Consider the following 24,312-nt stretch of genomic DNA (forward strand, 5'->3'; position numbering starts at 1 on the left):
TGTTCCAAAATCGTAGCTACGCATGCATTATGGTTTGGCTTTCGCTTCAGGTGTATCGGTCGTAGTGCGAGCGATCAGCATAGATGAATGATTGAACACTGATTCGCTTGCACTATCGACAGGCCAGGCTACAGGGAGCACCAGCTAGCGAGCAATTGACCGATCGGTGGTGATGGACTACCATTCAACGAGAAAACAATTACACAGACTCCAATGGTATACGAGCGAAAAATGAGCTTTGGTATCGAACAGAAGAAATTGGAGATAACAATAATGACTAACCCGTCCACTCCCACTTTGTCTTCGTTGGATTCCATTGGCGTAGCTGGAGAGGAAAGATATTTTGCAGTTTTCTGATAAAGAAAATCTGAAAAAAAAATCTCGTGTGCTGGCCCTCATTTGCAATTTGCATGAAAAATGTATGAAGAAATATCATTAATTAGGTATTCCTTCACGCACATTAATTAATTCTTAAAATAGAATATTCGGAATAATTCGATAAAATTGTTAATTAATTATTTAATTAATTAATTTACTCTAGAGAAAAACGAAATTCTACGAACAATCTACATAGGTAAAGGTCCTCCAGCGCCAGACACTTCCTACCACCTACCATCTCTGAAAGCGACAGAAGGAAGCTATTTAACCTTCCTAGTGCATTGGGGTCTATTTTGGCATTATGCATTATGAAAATGAAATCAATATCGATTTTGAAGGAACATAGATTCTTAGTCCAATTTTTTACGTGATTTCTTGCCTTTCGAAGGGTTATTTTGGAAAGGCTCACAAATTTGCGTAACAATATCATCAATAGAATGTAGCCATTCTCTATTTCCATGGATCAACACAATTCCTGGTTATTCCACGATCCGGTGTCCGCCTTGTTCGTGCCCCTCCAGCTCGTTATCATCGTTTTCCAAGTCTTTTCGTCCACGCCGTACACGAAATGATCCGTCCTTCCTCCCAGAGGAGAAGCTTGGGCAGCCTATACATTTTACCGGCCGACAGTCTATGACCAATTCGTAGTCGATGCTCCTCAAACAACCATATTTTTCCTGCCGTTGGGGTGGCCCTACCCATGGTTGGTCAACCAACGGTACCGGTTACGGGTAGTAAGTCACCTTGTTCGTGCCTTTCCAGTCGACTATCACCGCCTGCAGAACCGTTCTACCCATCCAGTCTCTCCCAGAGGACAAATAGCACCAGCTCCTGCGAGCTTGGGCAACCCAAGCTCCGCAGTCCGGACTTTGGTCGTAACCTGATCAGCAATGCACAACAAAATTATAACTCAATTCTATCAATGGTTGTTATTTAAAACAAATTAGATAATTCGATAATTCGATAAAAATGTTTCTTCGTCCAGTTTTATTTCATATCAAAATTATAACAACACTAGCTGACCCGGCGAACTTTGTCTCGCCCAAAACTGATCAATTTGCTGATAAATTTGTGTAAATTTATCTAAAAAACAAACCGGTTTTTCAAAATAATTTTTCCTTTTTTTTACATTATTTTATCATGACACTTTTCGAATTAATTTAGTAGCCAAACCAAAATTAACAAAAATCGATCTTTCCGTTATCTGATGATAATGTCAACTTAGATGACATGATTTGAAATTATCATACAAAATGCACGACAAACCATTTCATCGGAGAGATCTTATTTCGATTGTAATTTTTTTTTTCAAAAAGAAAGGGATATAAATTAGCAAAAAATAAGCTGTCTATTCTAGAGCCATGCGCGGTCGTACAAATGCCAACTTTGTTTTATATATATAGATGATCAAAATTGAAAAAAATCATGCAAAATTGTACGATAAACCATTTCAACGAAAAGATTGGGCATTGATCCTTAAAGTATTCCATTTCATCTTGACATTTTTCCTCGTAAAGAAAAGAAGAAAAGGGATATAAATTAGTAAAAATTGGGTTGTCTTTTCTTGAGTGATGCGCGGTTGTACTAATGCCATCTTTGAAGAAGAAGAGATGATCAAAATTGAAAAAAATCATGCAAAATTGTACGAAAACCCATTTCAACGAAAATATTGGGCATTGATCTTTAAAGTATTCCATTTCATCTTAACATTTTTCCTCGTAAATAGAAGAAGAAAATGGATATAAATCAGCAAAAATTGAGTTGTCTATTCTTGAGTGATGCGCGGTCGTACAAATGCCACCTTTGTTTTATATATATATAGATTAGTTATGCATATTTACACAAAATAATTGCCTACATTTTTTGTAGATATTGGAAAAAAGCGGAGATAATCACCTCCAGTATAACTTGAATCTATCTTCGTTAATTGCCTACATTATGGATGGAAATCCATCTTAGCGTAACAGATTTTTATACGTGATGTAGGCAATTACCTTGAAAGTAATATTTTTACAGGTCGGTGTTGAACTTAATCTGTAGATAAATAAAGCTTAAAAAAATATAATTTTTGTTATTTTAACAACTAACCAGCCAAATTTATAACACAAATTTATAACACATGATTGTTACAATATTTTTCTGAAACAAATATTATAATTTTGTTATGCATTGTTGATCGGGAAGTCCCACCATGCTAGCCGTAGTAGTTCAAGCCAGGAAGCCGAAGCCGACAAATATCTGTAATGGAACGTTAACGGGTTCTGGAACAACTTGCCGACCTTAGAGCTACTGACCCATGCCAGCTCACCATGGGTGATAGCGCTACAGGTGAGTAACAAGTTTTCCGTCGAAGCAATAGACAGACAGCTAAGAGGGAACTACAAATGGACGACGAAAGTAGATCGCAACTTCCGTCACTCGGTCGCTATCGGGGTTCATCAAAGAATCCCTTTCGATATCCTCGAAATCGACACTGACTTGCTTATTGTCGGCATCCGTGTTGAGGGCGCCATTAGCATTTCGGTCATTAACTGTTATTTCCCCTGCGGGACCATCCCCAACATCAGAACCAAAATCGAAGGAGTCACATGGTGCTCGGCGATTTCAACGCATACCATTTTTGTTGGGGAGGTGAAAGGACTGACGCTAGGGGGACAATGTTTAACAGTCTTTTCGAAGGAACGGACCTTGTCGTCCTTAATGACGGGTCCCCGACCGTCTTTAACGGGCACTTTTTTATATACAAACAAAGATTCAAACAATGAACATGTAACAAATAACAAATTAAAAAAATGCACGTTCTCTCTTGGTACCCTGAGAGAGACGGCTAGGTGGTGCCCTCTGCGGGATATGATGAAGTTGCATATCTAGACCAACATTTGAAAAGGGCCAAAAAAGGGGTGAAAACAGCCAAAATTTATTCCTTCTGATTCTTCGTCTACATATACACGCTCATTTTTTTTTTCTACTCAATAGTGAGTAGTTTTGTATTGCCGTCTCTTTTTTTTCCCACAGAAATTTTACTCACTTTTTAATAAAAGTGGAACCATTCAAAATTTGAGCAATTATTTTCCGGTCCAAATTAGTGTCATGTCGAAGTTACTCGTCGCCCTCGGTGGAAATATGAGAGAGGTGACTGGGAAGCGTATGTAACGCTTATATATGCCGAATTAGAGAAGCATCCCCCAATAGACATGTCGGCTTTCACGGAGGCAATGATGCTTTCCGCCTCCCAGTCAATTCCGAGAACCAGTGAGTTAAAAGATTTCAAGAAAATATTTAGCTCTTTTTAGTGGAATGTTTTCACTGTCATAAGACGAGTTTAGCACAATTCCACTTATTTCCAACACTTCGTATTACTTTTACAAATACGTATTTCGACCTCAACTGTTAGGTGGTCTTCAGTGTCTCGTACTTGACTCGAAGTCGAATTAGGTACGATACACTGAAGACGATCTTACAGTTGAGGTCGAAATACCTGCCGAAGTGTTGGAATTAAATGAAATTGTACAAACTCGTCTTATGACAGTAAAAGATTTCATTAAAACTGTAGAAAATTCCATTACGAAAAACTTTAAAGAGAATAGCAAAGCTTCATCCGATTAATTTGTTGAAATATGAAAACTTTTCAAGATGAATTTCTACATTTTTATGATCTTCTTCAGAGTTGTTTAGGGTCACTCCTGACAGAATCCAAGTATCAAAGCGCTCACGTTTTCGGGGGCACACCACTCGATACGGAGGCGGCGAACAACTGTCATTTTTGTTGATTCAGCTTTGCTGCGTCGCAGCATGCGTGAAAAAATAAAAATGACAGTTGTGCGTTGCTTCCGTATCGAGTGGTGTGCCCCCGAAAACGCGAGCACTTTGAAACTTGGATTCTTTCAGGAGTGACCTTAATATGTTGGAATAAAAAAAAACATTTGCTAAACATAGTAAGCCTTTATTGTTGAAAATAAAACAGTTTTATTCACTTTTAAAATTTTAATTCAGGTTAACTTTCAGTTTCAAAAAAAAATATGAGCTGACGATTATTTTGGGTATAAAAACATGTGAATTCAGCTGAAAAATGCCTGAGATATTGTTAAGTCAAATCAGAGTCAATTTGTGAATTCTTTTTGTAGCCCGTCATAAACGTCGTAGAAGTAAGCCAACGTTCAGGAGCAAAGTTTTTCACGAAATATGAAAAGTCAAGAAATGTCCGACCTTCACATTGTTGCGTTAAAAAATTATTTCAATTTGAAAGAGCAAGTCGGGTAATATTGACCCGAACACGTTAAGAAGGTTAACCAACTATCCATTTCCCGTGTCGTTTCTGGAACAGGATTCCTGTAGCAATGAGTGTCGAACTAATTTTCCTCTCCTTATTTTTGGGCGTAAGACCTATTCCGCCAACTGATGTTTTTGGCCAAATGATCCATTATGCCAAAGAGACTGTACGGGTTATTCTTCAGTTTTCTGGGAATAAAAAAGGATTCCCAAGTAACATTTTAGGTTTTATGATTCACTACAAGAGTTTTTGAATCCACTACAATAAAACCCTAGTCGAGGTAGTTGCTTCTTCATCGCTTACACCAAACCTCTTGAATAGCAGTTTCTACTTAGCCGGCTCACCCTTGAAATGGTTTTGAAGAAGAAATGTAATATAGACTTCAAGATCAGAATATGACAAAATATGAACTCGAACTCGGCATTGAAAACGTTTCGAAATCTATTCGAAAGCTACTCTAAAAGTAAGTTGATCTCGATGCATGCGGAATTCTCTAGATCTAGGTTTATTAAAACAATCACATGAGAAAATAAAATACGTTCAGTCTAAGCAAAATAATTAAAGTTTATTATCTATGAAACCAAAAAATGGCATAACCAAATATGCAAATAATATATAATTGACCATCGATAAAAATTATTAAAACAAATTATACGTATGGTGACTTAATTTTTAATGTCGAATTAGTTTTATTGTGTTAAATGGTGCGAAACATCGATATAATTGATGCGCTCTCAGTAAACCCCGTTTTAACAATTATTTTTCAATAAAACAAATTTGAATTAAATTCGAAATTTTCTGCAAAAAAAACTATTATTGTTTTTTGTAGTGTTATAAACAAAGTTTTGTATGTAGCGTTCATAAAATATCGTATATAACCATGAATCTAATGCAGTTTAAATAGATATTTGAATTCAAAATCTCTACTAATGTAGAGAAATAAATATGGCGATGGCATTCGAGATGATTTTTCGCGATCCATTTGTGCTAATTATTTTGCGTTGATGAAATCCACTTTAGAATCATAATAATTAGATATGACATTCATGAAGATCGACAGGCTAATATAAATGCCGGTTAGTCATTTTTCAACATATATGATGACCACAATTAGAGGAAATTTGACAGTTCAAGTACATCAGAATAAAACAAAGGGCATGGATAGATGCTATGGATTGCGGCATCTAATTGGTAATTTATTACACGTAAGTAAAAAATGAAGTACTCTGCTATTTATCATTTGTGTCGGCTTCAAAAATGCACATTGCCCGATTGCCGTGTCACTGTTAATGCAAAAATGAAACGTTTAAGATGACTGAGACGGGTCTACGCGCCATGTTATTTCCTCTTTGTTAAGACTAAGGCTTTTTATGTAGCAATCATAAATGCAAATCAATCTCAGGTTATGCCAATTGGTTCGAAAATAACTTTCATAGTTGTAAAACGATTTTAAGAATTCTTTCATAGTGACAAATAAAACAAACATGAAAGAGCTTTATTGTTATTAACCAGATGGGTTTAATCAAGGCAAGCATTGCTTTAATAACACCATGTTTAAAGTTTTACAGTATCCAGAAATTATAACTTGCTTCAAAAGGTTTTGACAACAGCTTGAAGATCAATAATAATTTATGCGTGTTTAATGTCTTTTCTAAATTGAAGAGCATAACTATTGCCGCAATAAAACCACAATAAATAACTTCGAATGCCAAAGAGTTGTGGGAATGTTACTTGGGATTGTATAGTAAAAATGATTCGAAACGTGTTTTATCCTTCGCGTCGGTCTACACATTCATTCAGTACACGGTAACAAAATTAATTAAAATAAAAATGTATAGGGTTACCAATTTAAGAATATACATTCCAAATAACCGTTTAAACCTGAATATTCTCCCTCGTCTTTCAATTTCCGTAGAAACTCAATCTTCGATGGGAAGCAACGACAGTTTGGTAGTTGTCCTCTTTGAGGAACTTTGTACTCGACGTCAGTACAGTTACCACTCTGGTAACCTTATTTGCTCCAGTATGTGTCTGGTCTTCTCTGCCCAACTTTCACTGCAGAGGAGATCGATTATCCTCCCGTAATACGACTAGATCTCCGATCTTTAACTCCTTATCGTGACGATTATGCTTCGTACGTTGCTGTAACTCTTGCGGATAGTAGGATGACCATATTTTTCAGAAGGTATTTCTTATCTATTGAATTTCCTGATACTTTGACAATGTATTTATTTTTAGATGCTCCAGCGACGGCTCCGGAATTGCAGTCAAATCACGACCTATCAGAAAGTAAGCTGGACTGATAGCCTTGAGATCGTTGGGATCAGACGACATTGCATTGGTACGAGTGGCCTTGAGTTTAAAATGGCTTCAATCTGAATGATGAGAGTGATCCATTGGTCGTATGTGTACTTCGATTCGCCAACTACTCGTCTGATGTGATGTTTCGCAAACTTTACCCCTGCTTCCCATACGTCGCCGAATTCATGGGAACGAGCAAGAATGAGTTACCAATTAATTTCCAACAGGCAGGCCTTAATAGTAGCTTCATTCCGGAACATCTAATACACCTTGTGAAGCTCGGAATTGGCACCTATAAAATTAGTATCATTGTCGGATAGGATTGTGGTTGGTACTCCCCTTCTTGGAACGAAACGCTTCAGGACGTTGATGAATGCTTGACTGGAGAGATCAACCATAGATATAATTATCAAGATGTTGGGGTCAGAACAAATTAGTACTCATTTTATGGTTCCAATGTACTAAGATTTCGGTACCCAGCTGGTACCCAGCAAAACTTAGCAATCCTTTGATTTAAATTTGAATTTGTTCTAATTTTTCATCGTTGTCATCGTTATCGTTGTATTTATTTGTTTATCTCAAATGAACGTAGGGAATGTTGTCAGAGTGGAGCTAAGACGTGTTCGCAGGATTGGAGTATTGGATTTATAATACCTCCATCGTCAACTAACAATTCTTTTTCGTTTTAGGATTTGGGCGTTCGGATGTAACTTCCGATACTTCATCTGTTAGAAGCAAACGCGACGACGAATACCTGTTTAAGTATGAACGTCCACAACTCTTACGATGCTATCCTTGTTTGGGAAGACTACTATTGCTGAACCGAGAGCGAAATGTTTTGGCGGCAGGATTTTATTTTAAAAAAAATCAGCGCCGACTCGGAATTCGGTATATGTGTCTTCTTACACCTCGCTGGTCTCTGGTGTGGCAGTTCGACGTACTTCTACGTACGTTGCTTTAAAGCGTAAGAGACGGTTGTGCGGAACACCTACAAAATCTGGTTCGGGCCGCCGAAAAGTGTGTTCACCTAGTAGGAAATGTGCTGGAGTACGCAATCCTTAATCTCTTGAGAAGCGATCTATTCTGCCTTTCTACTTCTCCATTCATGGAAGGCCAATATGGTATCGTATTGATGAGCGTTATTCCGCTATCCTCACAGAATTCACGAAATTCGTCACATTTTTCACTAAATTGTGGGCCGTTATCTGCCCTTAGTGTCACTGGTAGGCCATACCTACCGAAAATTGTTGCCAATTCCTGTATAGTCTCCGAAGCAGTTATTTCCGTCATTTCACACACTTCCATAAAACGGCTATAATAATCAATAACCACCAGCAAGTATTGACCTTCAGGTAGTGGGCCCAGGAAGTCAACTGCAACGTCTGTCCATGGCTGTGCCGGGAGTTCTCTTCTTATCATTGGTTCTGGCGGATTCGGAGCCGATACTAGCGTACATCCTCTACAATTTCTAACAAACTTTTCTATGTCGTAATCCATCTTCGGCCACCACACATTTGTCCTCAAATGACTTTTCATCATTCTTACTCCAGGATGACCTTCATGACCGATTTGTAAAACACGCTGACGTAAGCTACGGGGTATGATAATCCTATCTATTCTTAACAGAACCGTATCAATGATGGACAACTCATTCGTAATCACTTTGAAAACCAAAGGCATATTCTGATCTTTTCCTCTTTCAAGCTTTTCTATAACTTCTGATATTTCTTCATCTTTCTCACTTTCGTTTTTGATTTCAATCCACTTCAACGCTACTGATGAGCTTGCCAATTCTGCAATTGTTCTAATTATTAACTCCTCCGCAGGATCAAAGGCATATGATGGTACAGTTGATAGACGGGAAAGGCAATCTGCAATGTTTTGAGGTCCTGGAATATGTATTACTTGATAGTCGAAAGATTGTAAACTTAATACCCATCGCTCAATTCGAGCGCATGGTCTTGATCGTGGAGTAAATAAATATTGTAAAGCTTTACAATCCGTTATTAAGTTGAAATGCCTGCCATATAAATACATACTGAATCGCTCGACACTCCAGACTACGCCAATGCCTCTCTTTCTGTTTGGCAGTACCGACGTTCAGTTTCGGTCAGAGATTCTGAGGCAAAGCATAATACACGTGACACTCCTTTTGTGTTTTCTTGAAGTAACACTGCTCCAAGTTCAGTTGGACTGGCATCAGCCATTACGATTGTTTTGTCATTCACAGAGAAAAAACCAAGCTTAGCTGTGGATGCTAGTTTGTTCTTGATTATTTCAAATGCTTCGTTGTGCTTGCTGTTCCATTCGAACTTAACACCCTTTTTTGTAAGCTCTCGCAGAGGCTCAGCCACAGAAGCTAGGACTTGATCATACACGCTCATTTGAATCTACCCAAAAGTGAGTCAAAATGACTCACTTTTGAATTTTGATGCAAATGTCAAAAAGTGAGTAACATTATATTTTGCAGGTGAGTCAAGTTTAACTCACTTCCCATAATTTCAGCTTTTACTCACTTTTGCGTAATTGTCTCAACTGTCAGACTGTTTGAAAATTTTCCTCGTGCTTTAATAAAGTAGTGTATTTTGTGATAACTGAAATGTTCCGGACGGGAATACGATATTTATGGACAGACATCGGCGCAGATGGGCAGAGCTGGCGGTGGTGATCCGGCTGGACATGGCCAGATTCTCGCAGAACTGGCAGTTTCGCAGCACGATCGATCCGGAGGAGCTGTTCTATAAGATTTTCGGCGACGGAGGATTCTATTCAAGATTCCATGATTTCTCCGGTTCGCGATATGGCTTTAAGGGTGCCTAGGAAGCAATGATGAACTTGACCTTTGCCCATGCCCGTGGTGTCAACAAAGACATGGACGTTATTGTGGTGCATTCATGCCCAAATGTTCCGGATCACGATATTAACCAGCCACAAAGACCGGCAAGTAACAGTCCCGCTAAGGAACTGGAATGAAGACAATATCTACCGGAAAATTTGTGTTGCGTTCCATCTGTCGGTATTGTTCGGGTACGCAAATGTACATATTCGTGCCTGGAGTATACGCGTATACGCCTTCAAGGAGCAGAGCGATAGCGTGTAATCGTTCCAATGTCTGCCAGCGTTATGAACAGCCGATACGAAACAAAGAACTATTCATTACATTCAAGTAAGTTTTTAAGTACTGAGCTCGTTAAGAGATATTTTCCAGATGTACGCATGTTAGTAAAAGCAACCGACAAATTGGTGTTATATCGAATTTGTTGGATAATGAAACAAATGCGTTGTACCCATTGTATTAATAAATGCGTTATGAAAATAAATATATATTTTTTAATTTACAGCGCAGATAAGAGTCGCTCTTTCCGCCAAGATGGTGCCGATGTGCACACAGATGGAAACATTTCCCCCTCTCAAGCGGTCGTCGGGGTGGTGCAGGGGGTGCAGGGCGTCTACGAAGATCAGACAATCCAGGTGGTGCCGGTCACATCTTCGCGCACCCGGCAAGGGTCTTTCACAGGTCAACAGCGTTAGCTATTGTGACCAATCCAGATCCCAAGTCCCAACCAAGCTAAGCAACAAGCACAAAGTGATGATAAAGGTTAGAATTTTTAGTTCCGATAAATGTTTTGAGTTTATAATAATTTCTCCTCGTTTCTTATTTTTAGGCGCACGCAGAATTGGAAGATCATGGGCGTTACATAGTCTCGTTCCTTCTGACGAAGAAAATGAATCTATCGAGAACAAAATCACTCAGTTCCCGAATGATGATGATTTTATCAACTACCAACTATATTTCTTATGTAAACTCTTAGCATTATGTACTGGTACATGTCACTACAATTAAATTAATAAATTATTTGAGATACTTACTTACTTACTTATGGATCCTGTACACCTCCGGTGGTGCAAAGGGCCGACTTGAAAGATCTCCATCCTGAGCGATGCCCGGCTATCGCTTTAACCTGTTGCCAGGTTAGATTTCGGTCGACTTCTTTTATTTCTTTATTGAGGCTTCACCGCCATGAGCCTCTGGGTCTGCCTCTGCTGCGATGTCCCGCTGGGTTCCAGTCTAATGCTTGCTTACAGATTTCGTTTCCGCCCCTACGTAGAGTGTGGCCGACCCAGCCCCACTTCCGATCCCGAATTTCTGTTGTTATCGGCCTCTGGTGACAACGACGATGGAGCTCGTTGTTTGAGATCCAGTTGTGAGGCCACCAGGCCTGAATTATATACCGCAGGCATCTGTTAATGAACACCTGCAGCCGTTGAGTGTTCTCCACTGATACACACCATGTTTCGCTAGCGTATAACAGCACAGATTTCACGTTAGAGTTGAAAATTCGTATTTTGGTGCGTTCACTTATCTGCCTGTTTTCCAGATATTTCTTAAACTCGCAAAGGCAGCCCTTGCTTTCTTGATCCGTGCGCCTATGTCGATCTTGGTACCGCCGTCTGACGCCATTTGGCTACCAAGATATTGGAAGCTTTCAACATTCTCCACTGGTTGCCCAGCTACTGTGAAACTGGAAGGAGTCACTGTGTTTACATCCAACGATTTGGTTTTGTTGACGTTGATGACTAAACCTGCCGAGGAGGAGCGATCGGCAAGGTCGTTGAGCTTACTCTGCATATCAGAGCGCCGTTGCGCGAGTAGTGCAACGTCATCCGCCAATTCGAAGTCGTTTAGGTGCTCCATGGTTATAGGCTGCCATAACAGCCCGCGGTTTGGTTCACGGTCAATCGCATCTACCAGAATCTCATCGATTACGATGAGGAACAGTAACGGTGATAGAATACATCCTTGCCTCACACCAGCTACGACCCGGATAGGGTCGGACAGGACCCCATTGTGCAGCACTCTACACGAAAAGGCCTCGTACTGTGCTTCGATGAGGCCGATGATTTTCTCAGGAACCCCTTGCGTCTCAGGGCGCCCCACATATTTTCGTGATTGAGACGGCCGAAAGCTTTTCGTAGTCAATGAATACCAAGTAAAGGGACTCTTGGAATTCGTTGACCTGCTCCAAAATGATGCGGAGCGTGACAATATGGTCCACACAGGATCTTCCGGCACGGAATCCGGCTTGCTGCCGCCGGAGAGTCGCATCGATCTTCTCTTGAATCCGGGCTAGGATAATTTTGCACAGAACTTTGAGAACGGTACACAGCAACATAATGCCTCGCCAGTTATCGCATACAGTCAGGTCACCCTTTTTGGCACCTTCACTAAGATACCTTGCATCCAGTCGACCGGGAAAGTTGCGGTGTCCCAGATATTACGAAATAATCGATGCAGTAGTTGAGCGGATGTCATGGGGTCAGCTTTGAGCATCTCGGCTGATATGCGGTCGACCCTGGGGCTTTATTCGATTTCATGCTTTGGATGGCTGTTTGAATCTCTAGCAGTGATGGAGCTTCGGTATTGACTCGTGTTATACGTCGGATCCTAGGCAGATCATGCCGAGGTGGTGATGGCCTGGTTGGCGCTTGAAAAGTTGTTCGAAGTGCTCGAACCACCGTTTCAGCTGGTCAGTTGGGTCGGTCAATAACTGATCATTCGCGTCTTTCACAGGCATCGTTGCATTCATCTTCGCCCCGCTTAAGCGTCGTGAGATATCGTAGAGGAGGCGAATATCCCCGGTTGCGGCGGCCAGAGAGTCTGCCCACGCTCGCTTGTCCCGTCGACATAAGCGTTTTACTTCCTTCTCAAGAGCCGTGTATCGTTGACGGGCTAAGACTTTGGCTCCTCTGGTTTTCGATCGCTCTATCGCGGCTTTGGCTTCTCTTCGCTCTTCTATCTTCCTCCAGGTCTCATCGGTGATCCATTGTTTTCTCTGGGTGCGTAGTTCGCCCAGATTGTTCTCGCTGGTGGCGATGAAGGCATTCTTGATGGCGGTCCATTGGTCTTCCACGCTGCCACCTTCCGGAATATCTGCAGCACGCGTCTCCAGTTCTTCAACGAAGGACCGTTTCACCGTGGCATCTTCCAGTCGGCGTGTGTTGAATCGTCGTCCAACTCTTTCCTCCTGCCGATGAATCCGCGCAATGCGCAGGCGTATTTCGCCGATGAGGAGGTGATGATCAGACGCGATATCGGCACTACGTTTATTCCGTACATCAAGAAGGCTCCGTTTCCATTTTCGGCTGATGCAGATGTGGTCGATTTGATTTTCTGTAAAGCCGTCACGAGAGACCCACGTGACCTTGTGAACCGGTCGATGAGGGAAGACCGATCACCCGATCACCATGTCGTTTTTACCACAAAATTTTGCGAACAGCTCTCCGTTTTCGCTCATTTCTCCGAGACCATGGCGTCCCATAATGCGCTCATGGTTCGAGTTGTCGGATCCTATCTTCGCATTGAAGTCGCCCAAACAGATCTTGATATCACCCTTCGGAATTCTATCTACGACGGCATTGAGTTGACTGTAGAAGTTCTCTTTGTCTTGCAGATCGGCAGCATCGGTTGGCGCATAACATTGGATTATAGTAAGGTTTCGGACCCGTGTTCTAAATCTGGCAACGATTATCCTTTCACTTATAGGTTCCCACTTCATAAGCGCAGAGTGTACCTGAGCGCTTAGTAGGAAGCCAACTCCGCGATGCCGGGGAGCGTGTTCACCTCGTAATCCAGAGTATAGCAGAACTTGTCCCTGACGGCGTTCTGTGTTCTCCAAAGTTTGGCCAACGCACTTCACTCAGTCCCAGGATCTCAAGCTTCATGCGGCGTGCCTCATTGGCAAGTTGTGCCAATTTACCCTGCTGGGCTAGGGTTAAAACGTTCCATGTTCCTATTCGTGTCCGTTGTTTCGCGCTAAGAGTCGTCGCCGTAAAATCAGTCCGTATTCTTTCATTATCGGATTCTCGAACAAATTGATGTTTCGGGAACAGTAGGTTGTTGGCCCAAGGTTCCCTATCCACCGGGATGGGGCTGCCATCTTAGGTATAGCTTCCGGGGAATAGCATTTCATACTCAGCCGCTGGATGCCAGAGCAGACGCTGTTGGAGCCGCACCTCCTTGGTGGACAGACGCTCGATCAGTCGGGTCAAATTTGTTTAAAGTCCCACCCAACACCAGGACTAGGCTAGTGCGCTTTGAGCGGCACACGGTCGCTTTGATAGGGCCTGCTTGGGGACACATGCAGCTTTTATAGAAGTTCAACAGAGCCCACTGTCGAACCCCACCACATCCTAGGCAGACCCCACAGTACGCACCCTCTCACTCTAGCTGATGTCAGAAGGACAACAGTGCCCAGGCTGCACTACCAGCTAAGTACGCAACCCTTAGCTGGCGGTCAATTGTCATCGGAAGACCCGTGGAAGCGTGAGTATTGGAACTTGTGAGGACCAGAGCTATGTTAGGCGCCCCTTCCCGGATGTCAACTCACCATTTCGCAGCCCTAAATTGAAATAGGCGAAAAGCTATTCCGTTTATTAAAATGAAATTCCATTCCATTTCCAAGCGCAAAACATTTTCAATAGTGAGTAAGATCTACTCACTTTTATCCGGAAAAAAGTGAGTAAGTCTTACTCTAATTTTGACATATTGCAGCATTACTCGTAAGTGAGTAAACATACGGTTACTCAAAAGTGAGCTGTTCCACTTTTTTCCAAAGTGAGTCGAATTTGACTCACTATTGAGTAGATTCAAATGAGCGTGTATAATTCGCCAAACCAAGAAAACTACACGCAAAAAAAAAAATTGCAGTCGAAACTACCATTCCGAGGGTTATTTTAAGAATATGCACCGACGATTTTCAGCAGATAACAAACCCGTTTAATTTGACCATGCGCGCAGTAAAAATCAACTGTGGCCCATGCGGAATGTTGTCACATACACTGAAACAGTGGTAAATTTCTCTGAAACCATGGCAAGATTTACTGAATGTTCATAGTAGTTTTAAAAACAGAGCGTAGTCTACAAAATAGTAGTTATTACCACGGATTTTATTTCTGTGTACGTACCTCGTATTCAGAAGAAGGGAAACGAAAAGACAGCACGGCCATTACCTTCGATACAGATGGGCTTATACCTTCGTTAGATATGCGATGCCCTAGAAACTCTAGTCGTGTAACCCCAAGCTCACATTTAGCCCAATTTAATTCTACACCTTTTTCTTTGAGTCTTTGAAGTACCTAAAATTCAATTATATAATTTTAATTTTATTTATTCAATGTAAGTATTTATGATTTTGTTTTCTTCTTTTTTTTTTTTCAATATAAATCTACCTTATTCCAGTTTTTCCTTGCCAAGTACTATGGTCAACAACTGGCATTGGGAAATGTTCTATAGAATTCTATCTTTCCGTATCATCTGGGTGGATCCAGAATCCTGGATTGTAGGCTTTAAGCGCCATCGTCCGGCCAGTAGCTCATCGTCGTACCTACAAGTCAAACAGAGCTCCAACACTCTCTAGAACCGCCTTTTCGGTAGCCAAAAGTGACAGATCGATGTCTTTCTACTTTGCACGAGGCACCCTCACGTACGTCGGTGGTTATCGTTGGACCCCGCTTGAGTTCGAGCTAATCGATAATGATTCAATGTCAGATTTAAATGTGAATGTAGAAAGCGGATGGAACTAAACTGGAAGGATGTATGACAAGACGCAAATACACCTTGGTTGGAATGGTCGTCATGGACTTAAACATTATTTGTTATATGACCTCACATCCGAAACTCTCCCCTACTTAATATCACCCTGGGACCCGGGAAACGAAAGAAGTTCTTCGGTGTCCATCTTGGAAGCGGTCTTTGGCTCAAGATCAGTTTCTTGGGGCTTAGATAGGTTCCCTTATGAGCGATTTCCCAACCGATTTCTCCCGGGGTAAAATCGTTTCACCTCGTAAAAAGAAACTCACGAACCCTGGAGAAAGAATGCAATTTCAAGCATCGCGGGACTGAAATATTTTTTGTATACCTACTGTAATATTTTCCGTCATGCGAATACCATTTCCATTTTTCAGTTTGTTGAATTAGTAAATAAAAACAAACTAAGAAAATATTACCTTGGTAACTGTACTAAATCTTGTTCTTGAGGGCCGATCATAAATTACGAAATGACAACTGAAATGACATTTCTGGGTACCGAGGATTGTCCATAGTGTGCGCAACTGGAACCACTAAAAAACGCCAGTTTCATATTGATTGTTGGATCAACCGCCAGCTCCATATGAATGGCCTTAGATGATAAACACACAAAAGTGCTTTGTATTCCTTCACGTGGATTGCCAGTGTTAATACAGAATGGCCCTGCATAGTCAACTCCGACTCGTGAAAAGACATCAGCTCGAATAACGCGATACGAAGCCCATTTGCACCAGATACCTATGATGTAGGTCGTCAATAATCATTCTCGTCACGTGGTGATTCGAAGGTAGAATAGCCGGATGGTGTTGTTCAAATGTAAGATTAGCGTGTTTGATCCACCCTCCAACTCTCAGGATACCGGATTCTAATGTAGCGGGTTGAGATTCCGCAGCTTACCAACGTATTTATGTTTAGGGTCACCGGTTAGATGAAATTTCACGATTTTGTTTATTTCGTCTGGAAAGCATGATACCTGAACCGCCTCTACTATCAAATCCAAACTCACCTGATATTCTTCAACAGCAGGGAACGGTTGATGATCGTTTTGCAATGCGATTTTCCTTGTCTTTCTGATGAATCGAGCTACAAACGCCATGGCGCCATCGTCACAAACGATTGAATGAACTAAATCTTGTTAGATCATGTAGCTCCTGAGGCCTTCGGACGCTACACAAACAAGCTTCTTTATATCTGGAATTTCGATCACTTCTGTTGTTTCAAATTCGATGTATAGTGAACTTCTTAGAAAAGTGGCCTAGTCACCAAACGTCACTATTCTTCAACTCTTCAGGGTAACCACCGCGCGACAGCATATCTGCCGGATTCGATTTCGATTTGACGTACATACTTGTGTTCAAATGCCTTAGTTGACCAGTTGATTTCCACAACACGATTAGATACAAAAGCGTCAAGGCCGTGGGGGATTTGTGTAGCCAGCATAATACGATGGTGGAATCCGTCCATAAAACTACCTTATCGAAATTCAGCTTCAGCGCCGAAATAACAACAGTAATCAATCGAGCCATCAACAAAAATCCGCATAACTCAAGACGTGAGATCGTTTGTTTCAGGGCAACTCTTGATTTGCTTGTCAGCGGATGAAGTTCGGCGTTACCATCAGGAAGAATTGACCTCATACACGGTGTACAGAATTGTGGAGCTTATTGTGGGAATAGGCAAGCGGGAGTCTGCCGAAAAACTAGCACTCCTGTCTGCGATGGTTCACCGCATGTATTTGACTGACAGCAAAATGCCACGATTGCTTTGATTAATATTTTGGTAGCTCACCGTTGTCGTTCATATGAAGCCTACTTCGATACTTTTGAATCTATTGGATATTTCTCGCTTAACTTTTCAAAAGGACCTAAGTAACATTTTTTTCATGAAATAATTTGAATAGCGCAATCGAAAGCTTTCATGTTGTTGTGTTGATTGCACTATTCAAATTTATTCATGAAAAAGTTACTTAGGTCCTTTGAAAAGTTAAGGAGATTTCTTTCCATACTTAAAACCCAGTGCCATTTTACTGCCACACAAGAATCAAGGTACACACTTAGTTTTTATTTCTACAACTCGGAAAAATTCGCACAGCTCTGCGCCAGCAAAATAAAAAAACTGATATTCCGGCAAAATTACGTTTGTTAGCTGATTTTCGGCGAACCGCTACAGATCACGAAGTTTGCAAAGTACGATAGATGGCGTCAACAGACCCAGAAGATCAAAAGTTTTCGAAACTTCGGAAAGAATATGGCGTTTTGTAATTACAGTCTGCTCCACAACGGGGTAATCCGGTAACATAATTCATGCGTTAGAGGATTCCATAATAGTCCCAGTGTCTTGATTACATCGTTTGATCCTCAAATTTCTAATGACGTTCGTTTTTCTTGTAGCTCATCCGGAATCGCTTGCAAAAACTCCTCTGAGTTGGAACACTATTTATTTAGATGGAATCTACCACGCTTCAGTAGATGCACAAGCTGGTCCGCTGCCGCATTGATAGAGTCGATCGTGTTACCACCGGTCAATGTATCGTCAATGTAGAAATCATGCAGAACAATTTCCGCGGCTACGGAAAACTGATTGCCTTCATACAAATTCCCGGCAAATTGGCTTTCAGCCGAATGACTTTCAGCCCAAACGACCATCCCCAGACCCTGGGGTCCCTTTTCTTAGCTACACCAGTGCACATCGTACTTCGATGTAAGTCGCAGGCCTTGAATGAGTTGGTACACATTTACGCTTTTAGATAATGACTACCCGGTTAAAACGCCGAATCACAGTGCTACTGAGTGCTATTTCTAGGGTATCTATTTGTACAAGCACAAGCCAGTGATCAGAGTGCAAAAATATTGTTGCACGTAATCGCGTCTAAATTTGGGTGATTTCTTGCTTGAGATTTGTTCATCTCATCTACGCTTAAGACTTTTTTTTAAGACGATGATGAATGATTACTCATTAAACTAAAATATTGTTCCGACTAATTTCTAAAATTTTACGCGATGTGCTATACTGCTGATAGTCGAAAAGGTTTAAGGATTGATTTATGTACTATAATTTTTGTCCTAAGGTTTTTAGTTAAACTCCCACAACAAAAAAAAAACTTTAAATTTTGAAACTTTAGCTACAAAAAAAAATTTGATGAATAAAATCATGTATCAAAGAACAGAAAAAGTTCTTGTCATGAGCATAACAGCGATACGAAAGGCTAGGACAATAATGGTCAAACTATTCGTGACATTATGTTTTTCTAATTACAAAGGCGTATCTTGATTAATAGATTTCTGTACAACATGAAACTCTCGATTTAACGTACTGTTCTTCTTTTTCGTAAACCCAATGATTCTATCCGCTCTTCTCATCTAGCGCTCAATGAAGAACTCATGGTAACTGACCGACTTGGGGAAATTAATTGTACCTCAGACTGCATTACTCTTATTTGAAGCCAAACACAGACTGATCGATCAGCGCCAGTAAATACCCAGCCATCGCCAGCGGCCTTCATTCGGGGCCCAAATCAATTGAAGGAGGTGCCCGAAAGAGCAGCTTAGCATATGCAGATAAGTACATTTGCATTGCTCGCTCGGCTCAACTGGCCGACTTATGTTTTCCGCAAAGGAAAACGAATATTAATCAAAATTTATAAATACCTTTTCACGTTTCGGAACAAGAAATCCCACATCCATTCATTCGAAAGAGGCAAAAATCGACGTCGAAGTGGGGAAGTTGGAATCATGAATGAAACCGTGGATGGGCAAGAGTGCGAGAGTATCGAGATCGATTGAACGATCGATCAGTGACCGCAAACGAGGGGAAATTAACTAGTGTTTTCCTATTTGTTCCTGCCTGCTGTGAACGGATGGAATTGGGTGCACACGATGGGGAGGGAAATATGCGTACGATTATTTTATCGATTTTCGGAAGCTCCTCCTTCCAGCTGGATCCGAGAAGATCGGACGACTACCGTAAGCTCGGAGTGTGTTGAAATTGCTCGTTAAAATTCCTACGCTAAAACGGCGGCCTAAGCGCGGTCTAAACAGGCTGCCGGAAGTGCACTGTATCAGAAGCTCGGCGGCTGCTGGACGGTTGGTTTGGTGCTTTCGATTTGGAGTTCACTGACTGCAGTTTTGCGTAGATGCCTAAACGGTATTGGCCAGAATGCGAAACAACACAGCATTGCTTTGTTTCCATAATTTACAAAACTTTCCTATTCTTAGGAGCTAATTATAATGAGAAAATGATTTATACAAATATAACTGATGTTTACAATAGCCACCTAAGGCTACCGCACAGCTATCGAATCTGCCCTGGTCGGCCTAATAAAGAGTGATTAGCGTTCGAGGCTGCTGTTGCTGATTCATTATAGGCTGGTGAGGGCTCTTCAATTTCAGTACCAATGCAATTAATTTGTTTTCATTTTTTATTCTTAGAGTGGTCAGGGTAAAGCTAGACGGGGTCAGTCATCACGCTTCATTATTGGAAGCTGAGGAGACTGGATCCTAGTTTTTACCTTCAAAGTTACCACAAAGTAATAATGAAAGGCTATTACCTCACTTCAAAAGAGATCTTTTTTATAAAGACCCTTAGTGTTCCATATCAATAGACGCAGCTAAACAAATTAAGCAAATTCTTGTTTGTCTGATATAAACCAAGCTCTGTCAACCTGAAATTTCAAATACCACATAAATCTTTTTTTAATTTTTTGAGGATTTCTTCGTAGGTCAATTCAGTTTTCATTGAAGCCGAAAGTTGTGATTGAGCAACACTTCTTTTAATGATTTGTGAATTATTCATAATCGATATTCTCCATACAATGATTATTATGAAATGTAATTGTGACGACTGCCGGGAAAAGACCACGGAGTTCCAAAGGATGAAGAACGGCAAGTGGCATCAGACCCGTTTGTGGGCTTCGTGGCCGTGCAGCTAGCGACGTCAATCGTCTAGACGCATCTGCTGAAACCCTCAAAGCCAAGATGTTTGTTCACTTCCTTTTCCGTCAGGTGCGTGATGAGAAAGGCTGTGAAGGCGATGGCACCAATCTCCCAAATTGGATCCGACGTTCTTATACCTCATACCCCAGCTGGCAGTTTGTAGCCCAGGTAGTCCTAATCAGCAGGCCACCCTGTCTTGGAAAAGGGTGGCACCACTTTTCTATTTCTGAGGGGCAACAGAAGCATCAACCTCCAAACACTCCTGCCAGGCCAGGTCTTCGCTCATACTATAACTACCGACCGTACGTACCATGCAAGACTTACTTGTGTGCTCTCCCATACATTCAGTACCTCACTCTGTAGGGGTATTACGAGTAATACCCCTAACTCCCTTTCGCTTGCACAACTTGGTGGTGTGCGGGTACCACCCGCTGCCACCCACTTGCCGCCAAAGCAGCCTACACACTGCCTGGCTAATTGTTTCACCCCACATGCCATTCATCTCCTCGGTACGGGTCGTCTGGCACCTTGGGATTCGGGGTTAAGAATGTCATATTGTCAGCTTCAATGTTGAATCGAGCCTGGCGATATGACCGGATTTACACCTTTACGCACTAGTACTTCAGAACATCCATATCCCAGCGTAACGGAAAAACTACGCTGGATCTATTATAATAGGAGTAGGTAATTGCTTTTTAACCATCTAAGACGAGTTTAGTACTCTCCATTTAATTCCACTAATTATTTCGTTATCTTTGCAGATACGTATTTCGACCACAACTGTGTGGTCGTCTTCAGTGTCTCGTACTTGACTCGACTTGACTCGACGAAATACGTATCTGCAAAGATATCGAGATAATTAGTGGAATTAAATGGAGAGTACATTCCACTTAAAAAAGAGCTTAAAATATTTTTTCTGAATTGCTTTTTGTCATTATGACATGTGTTATTGCAGTTCCTTATCCCATACATACTAAGAACCATTTCATGACATGCCCCCAGGATGAATTGAACGATTGATTGCGAAGGAATTCGATTAAATAAAGCGTAAAAGATTACATAGCGTTCAATATATCCAACAAGTTGTTATTTTTATTTTGCATGCTTTTTTTCCTCTTTCAATAACAATATCTCAAATGTATAAAAGCTTCAGCGCGAGACGGTTCCAGTAAATGTGTACTTAATTTGTATCAACGTTTCTCTCGTTTAGAATACATCAATTTCAGCATCACCTTCCTTTTTGTGATTTTGGAGGTGCACACTTATATGTTGTTTAGTTGTTTTCGCAAAATCTCACTGAACATCAAACATCTTAACACTTGCAATCGTTTTCTATTTTAATTTTTGGCTGGATCATTTGCAAATTAGTTTAACCTTTTCATAGCTTCTTCTGCGTCCCTGTACAGGGTTTGTTGTATATATTAGACGTATAAAATAATCCATAACATTAAAAACATAAAATCGAGTAAAGCAGACACTGGGCCATATGAGGGCAGCATATGGTCAGCAGGCACAGTTTTTCTTCTGATTTAAATCCTTACTCCCACCAGCGAGCGCAAACCGATCCGAGTCCACGATCTCTCCCGCGTTCGTCTGCTTGTCATTCGTCAGGATCTGAAAAAAAAAACGGAAATCGGTATATTGCAAAAATCCATTGAATGCTAATTTGATCAACTACCTTATTGACTAAAGATTTGGCAGCTTCTTCAATGTTCACATTCTCCTTGGCGGACGTTTCAAACCAGCCGGCAAAGCCGTGCTCTTTCACATATTCATCTAATTTGGCCGGTGTCGTGACAATACCTTGCTTCTGTTGATCACTCTGAAATTGACAACTCCGCTATTTAGAACAACACACTTTTCTTAAAGAGCAAACTCATACTTTATTTGCCAACAATATACACGGAATGGGCTTCCCATCCGGCAGTTGCACTTTCGAGTCGAGATCCTGCTTCCATTTGATGACCGCATCGAAGGTGGCACTTCGCGTCACGTCGAACACAATGAACGCTCCAACGGCTTCCTTGTAGTAGACGCGGGTCATGTTTCCGAATCGTTCCTGACCTGCAACAATGATGTAATCGCATTAAACAGCTGCCATATAGAATACGAGCCATCACTTACCGGCAATGTCCCATAGTTGTAACCGGATGATTGTGTTCTGGTCCCAGTTCAGCACTTTCAGCGCAAAGTCCACTCCGATTGTGGCCCGGTAGTTTTGACTGAAGAACTGGTGTACGTAGCGTTTGATGAAGGATGTTTTGCCGGTGCCCAGTTCCCCAATCACCAGGATTTTGTACAGGTGCTCACGTTTTTCCGTTGGCGCCGTGGACATGTTTGACTGGAAGCAGAACCAAAATAGAAAAGGATGTTTTAACTGTGTGTTGTTTATGGAATGCATTTTATTCTAATAAAAAAAAGCATGCCGTATCAAAGTTACACCACAAAGTAATGAGAAAGATATAAAAGGAATGGGTAACGTTGATTTTTTCCCATATTCCATTTTTTTAAGTTACTTTTAAGCGTCGTCATTTTCTCCATTTCATTGGACTTTTGTAGTATACCCGTGTCATTTCTTTATTGTATGTCTTTCTGCTTCATTTCTATTGAGAAGAAATGAAGTAGGGGAACAGACGGCTTTGGCAGGTTTTGTTCTATTATTGGCAGAGGCGTTTTTGTCGATCGAATTTTATGAAATTTGGCCACAATATTCTTGAATATGCAAAGAATGTTTAGGCCAAATTTGAGCAAAATCAGTCATAAAAAAACCCTGACAATAATAGAACAAAACCTGCCAAAGCCGTATTCCCCCTAGTCGTTTTTCATCCAGATATTTCTCAAACTTAATGTGAGGCCTTTTTAGATTGAGGTACCGCTATTTATACCCTTCGAGAAATTGCTTATACCAACTCTCAAAAAAGCGCTTTCGGCTTCAACATTAAGTGGGATAATACTGATTTTGACCATGCATCGGAACTGAAGTTCAAACATATTTTCGCTTCTTCGAGTTCGTTTTTGTACAGAGATCTGTTTTCATTGCGTTGGGCATTTCGGAATCTCACCTTAACACAGAGCTCTAATCAGTCAGAGGGTTCAGCAGATCCACCAAATTCGTATCCGCTTCTTTCCTAATTAATGAGCGCTCTGGAGCTGTCTGAGATCACAGTAGACAACGATTACTGCTTGACGTTTTTTTCTGCTGCTGATAATTTTTATTCTTGATCCGCCAAATTTCAAAATTTTGCAAGCCTTTTTCGAAGCAGTTGATCTTTATCAAACTAACAAAACTTCAAGAATCAAACCATTTTTATTTGCCTTACAACGAATAAGAAGAAGAAGATTAGATTCATTCCACCACGGTCTCTAGAAACAACGAAATTCGAAGGATTATGGCAGGACCCGTCCAGCGGAAATACTGCCTAGAATCAACGAAACCATCTTATGGAATATCTAGCAGCGAATATCTAGCAACTGGTATGCTATCCGTGCCATTTTATTTTATTGGCCTTGAAAACATCATCCCAGAATCGTCGGTTGTCCGTTGGGAACGAGCGTTTCTCCAATAAGGCTGGCATCGTGGTGCACTGGAGTCCAAATGAATGAACCTTTGAGTTGGGAATCATTGCCGTTAGACGAAAAGGTACGGATAGAGGTTTGGTATAAAAAGGATTCATGAGTTACTGCTTCGGTAAGTGTTTCTAAATTCATATTAGATCAAGTATATACAAAATTATTTCCCTGTCCATGGATGATGGGATCGACGGTGGTTTGTCAAGTATCTCGGTATAACATGAATTAATGGAGTTAAACCAAATTCACTCTCAATAAATTTTGTTCTTTGTATT

General features: G+C 41.0%; 1 protein-coding gene and 1 pseudogene across 4 annotated transcripts in view; one reads left to right on the top strand and one right to left on the bottom strand.

The window, feature by feature from the left end:
- The first annotated feature begins 9,555 nt into the window (after positions 1 to 9,555).
- Positions 9,556 to 10,761, top strand: LOC134208873 (protein tumorous imaginal discs, mitochondrial-like; annotated as a pseudogene).
- A 10,766-nt stretch (positions 10,762 to 21,527) lies between these two features.
- LOC134218282 (ras-related protein Rab-32) overlaps positions 21,528 to 24,312 on the bottom strand; it is a 54,282-nt gene continuing 51,497 nt past the window's right edge. For all 4 annotated transcript variants that reach the window (XM_062697215.1, XM_062697214.1, XM_062697213.1 and 1 more), the window contains exons 2-5: positions 22,592 to 22,808; positions 22,350 to 22,531; positions 22,146 to 22,289; positions 21,528 to 22,081 (exon numbers count right to left, since the gene is read on the bottom strand). In XM_062697215.1, coding sequence (XP_062553199.1) covers positions 21,971 to 22,081; positions 22,146 to 22,289; positions 22,350 to 22,531; positions 22,592 to 22,802 — 648 coding nt within the window. In that variant the 5' untranslated portion in view covers positions 22,803 to 22,808 and the 3' untranslated portion in view covers positions 21,528 to 21,970. The remainder of the gene's footprint in view (positions 22,082 to 22,145; positions 22,290 to 22,349; positions 22,532 to 22,591; positions 22,809 to 24,312) is intronic.

This window comes from Armigeres subalbatus, chromosome 2 (assembly GCF_024139115.2).
Source record: "Armigeres subalbatus isolate Guangzhou_Male chromosome 2, GZ_Asu_2, whole genome shotgun sequence".
Taxonomy (NCBI): Eukaryota; Metazoa; Arthropoda; class Insecta; order Diptera; family Culicidae; genus Armigeres; species Armigeres subalbatus.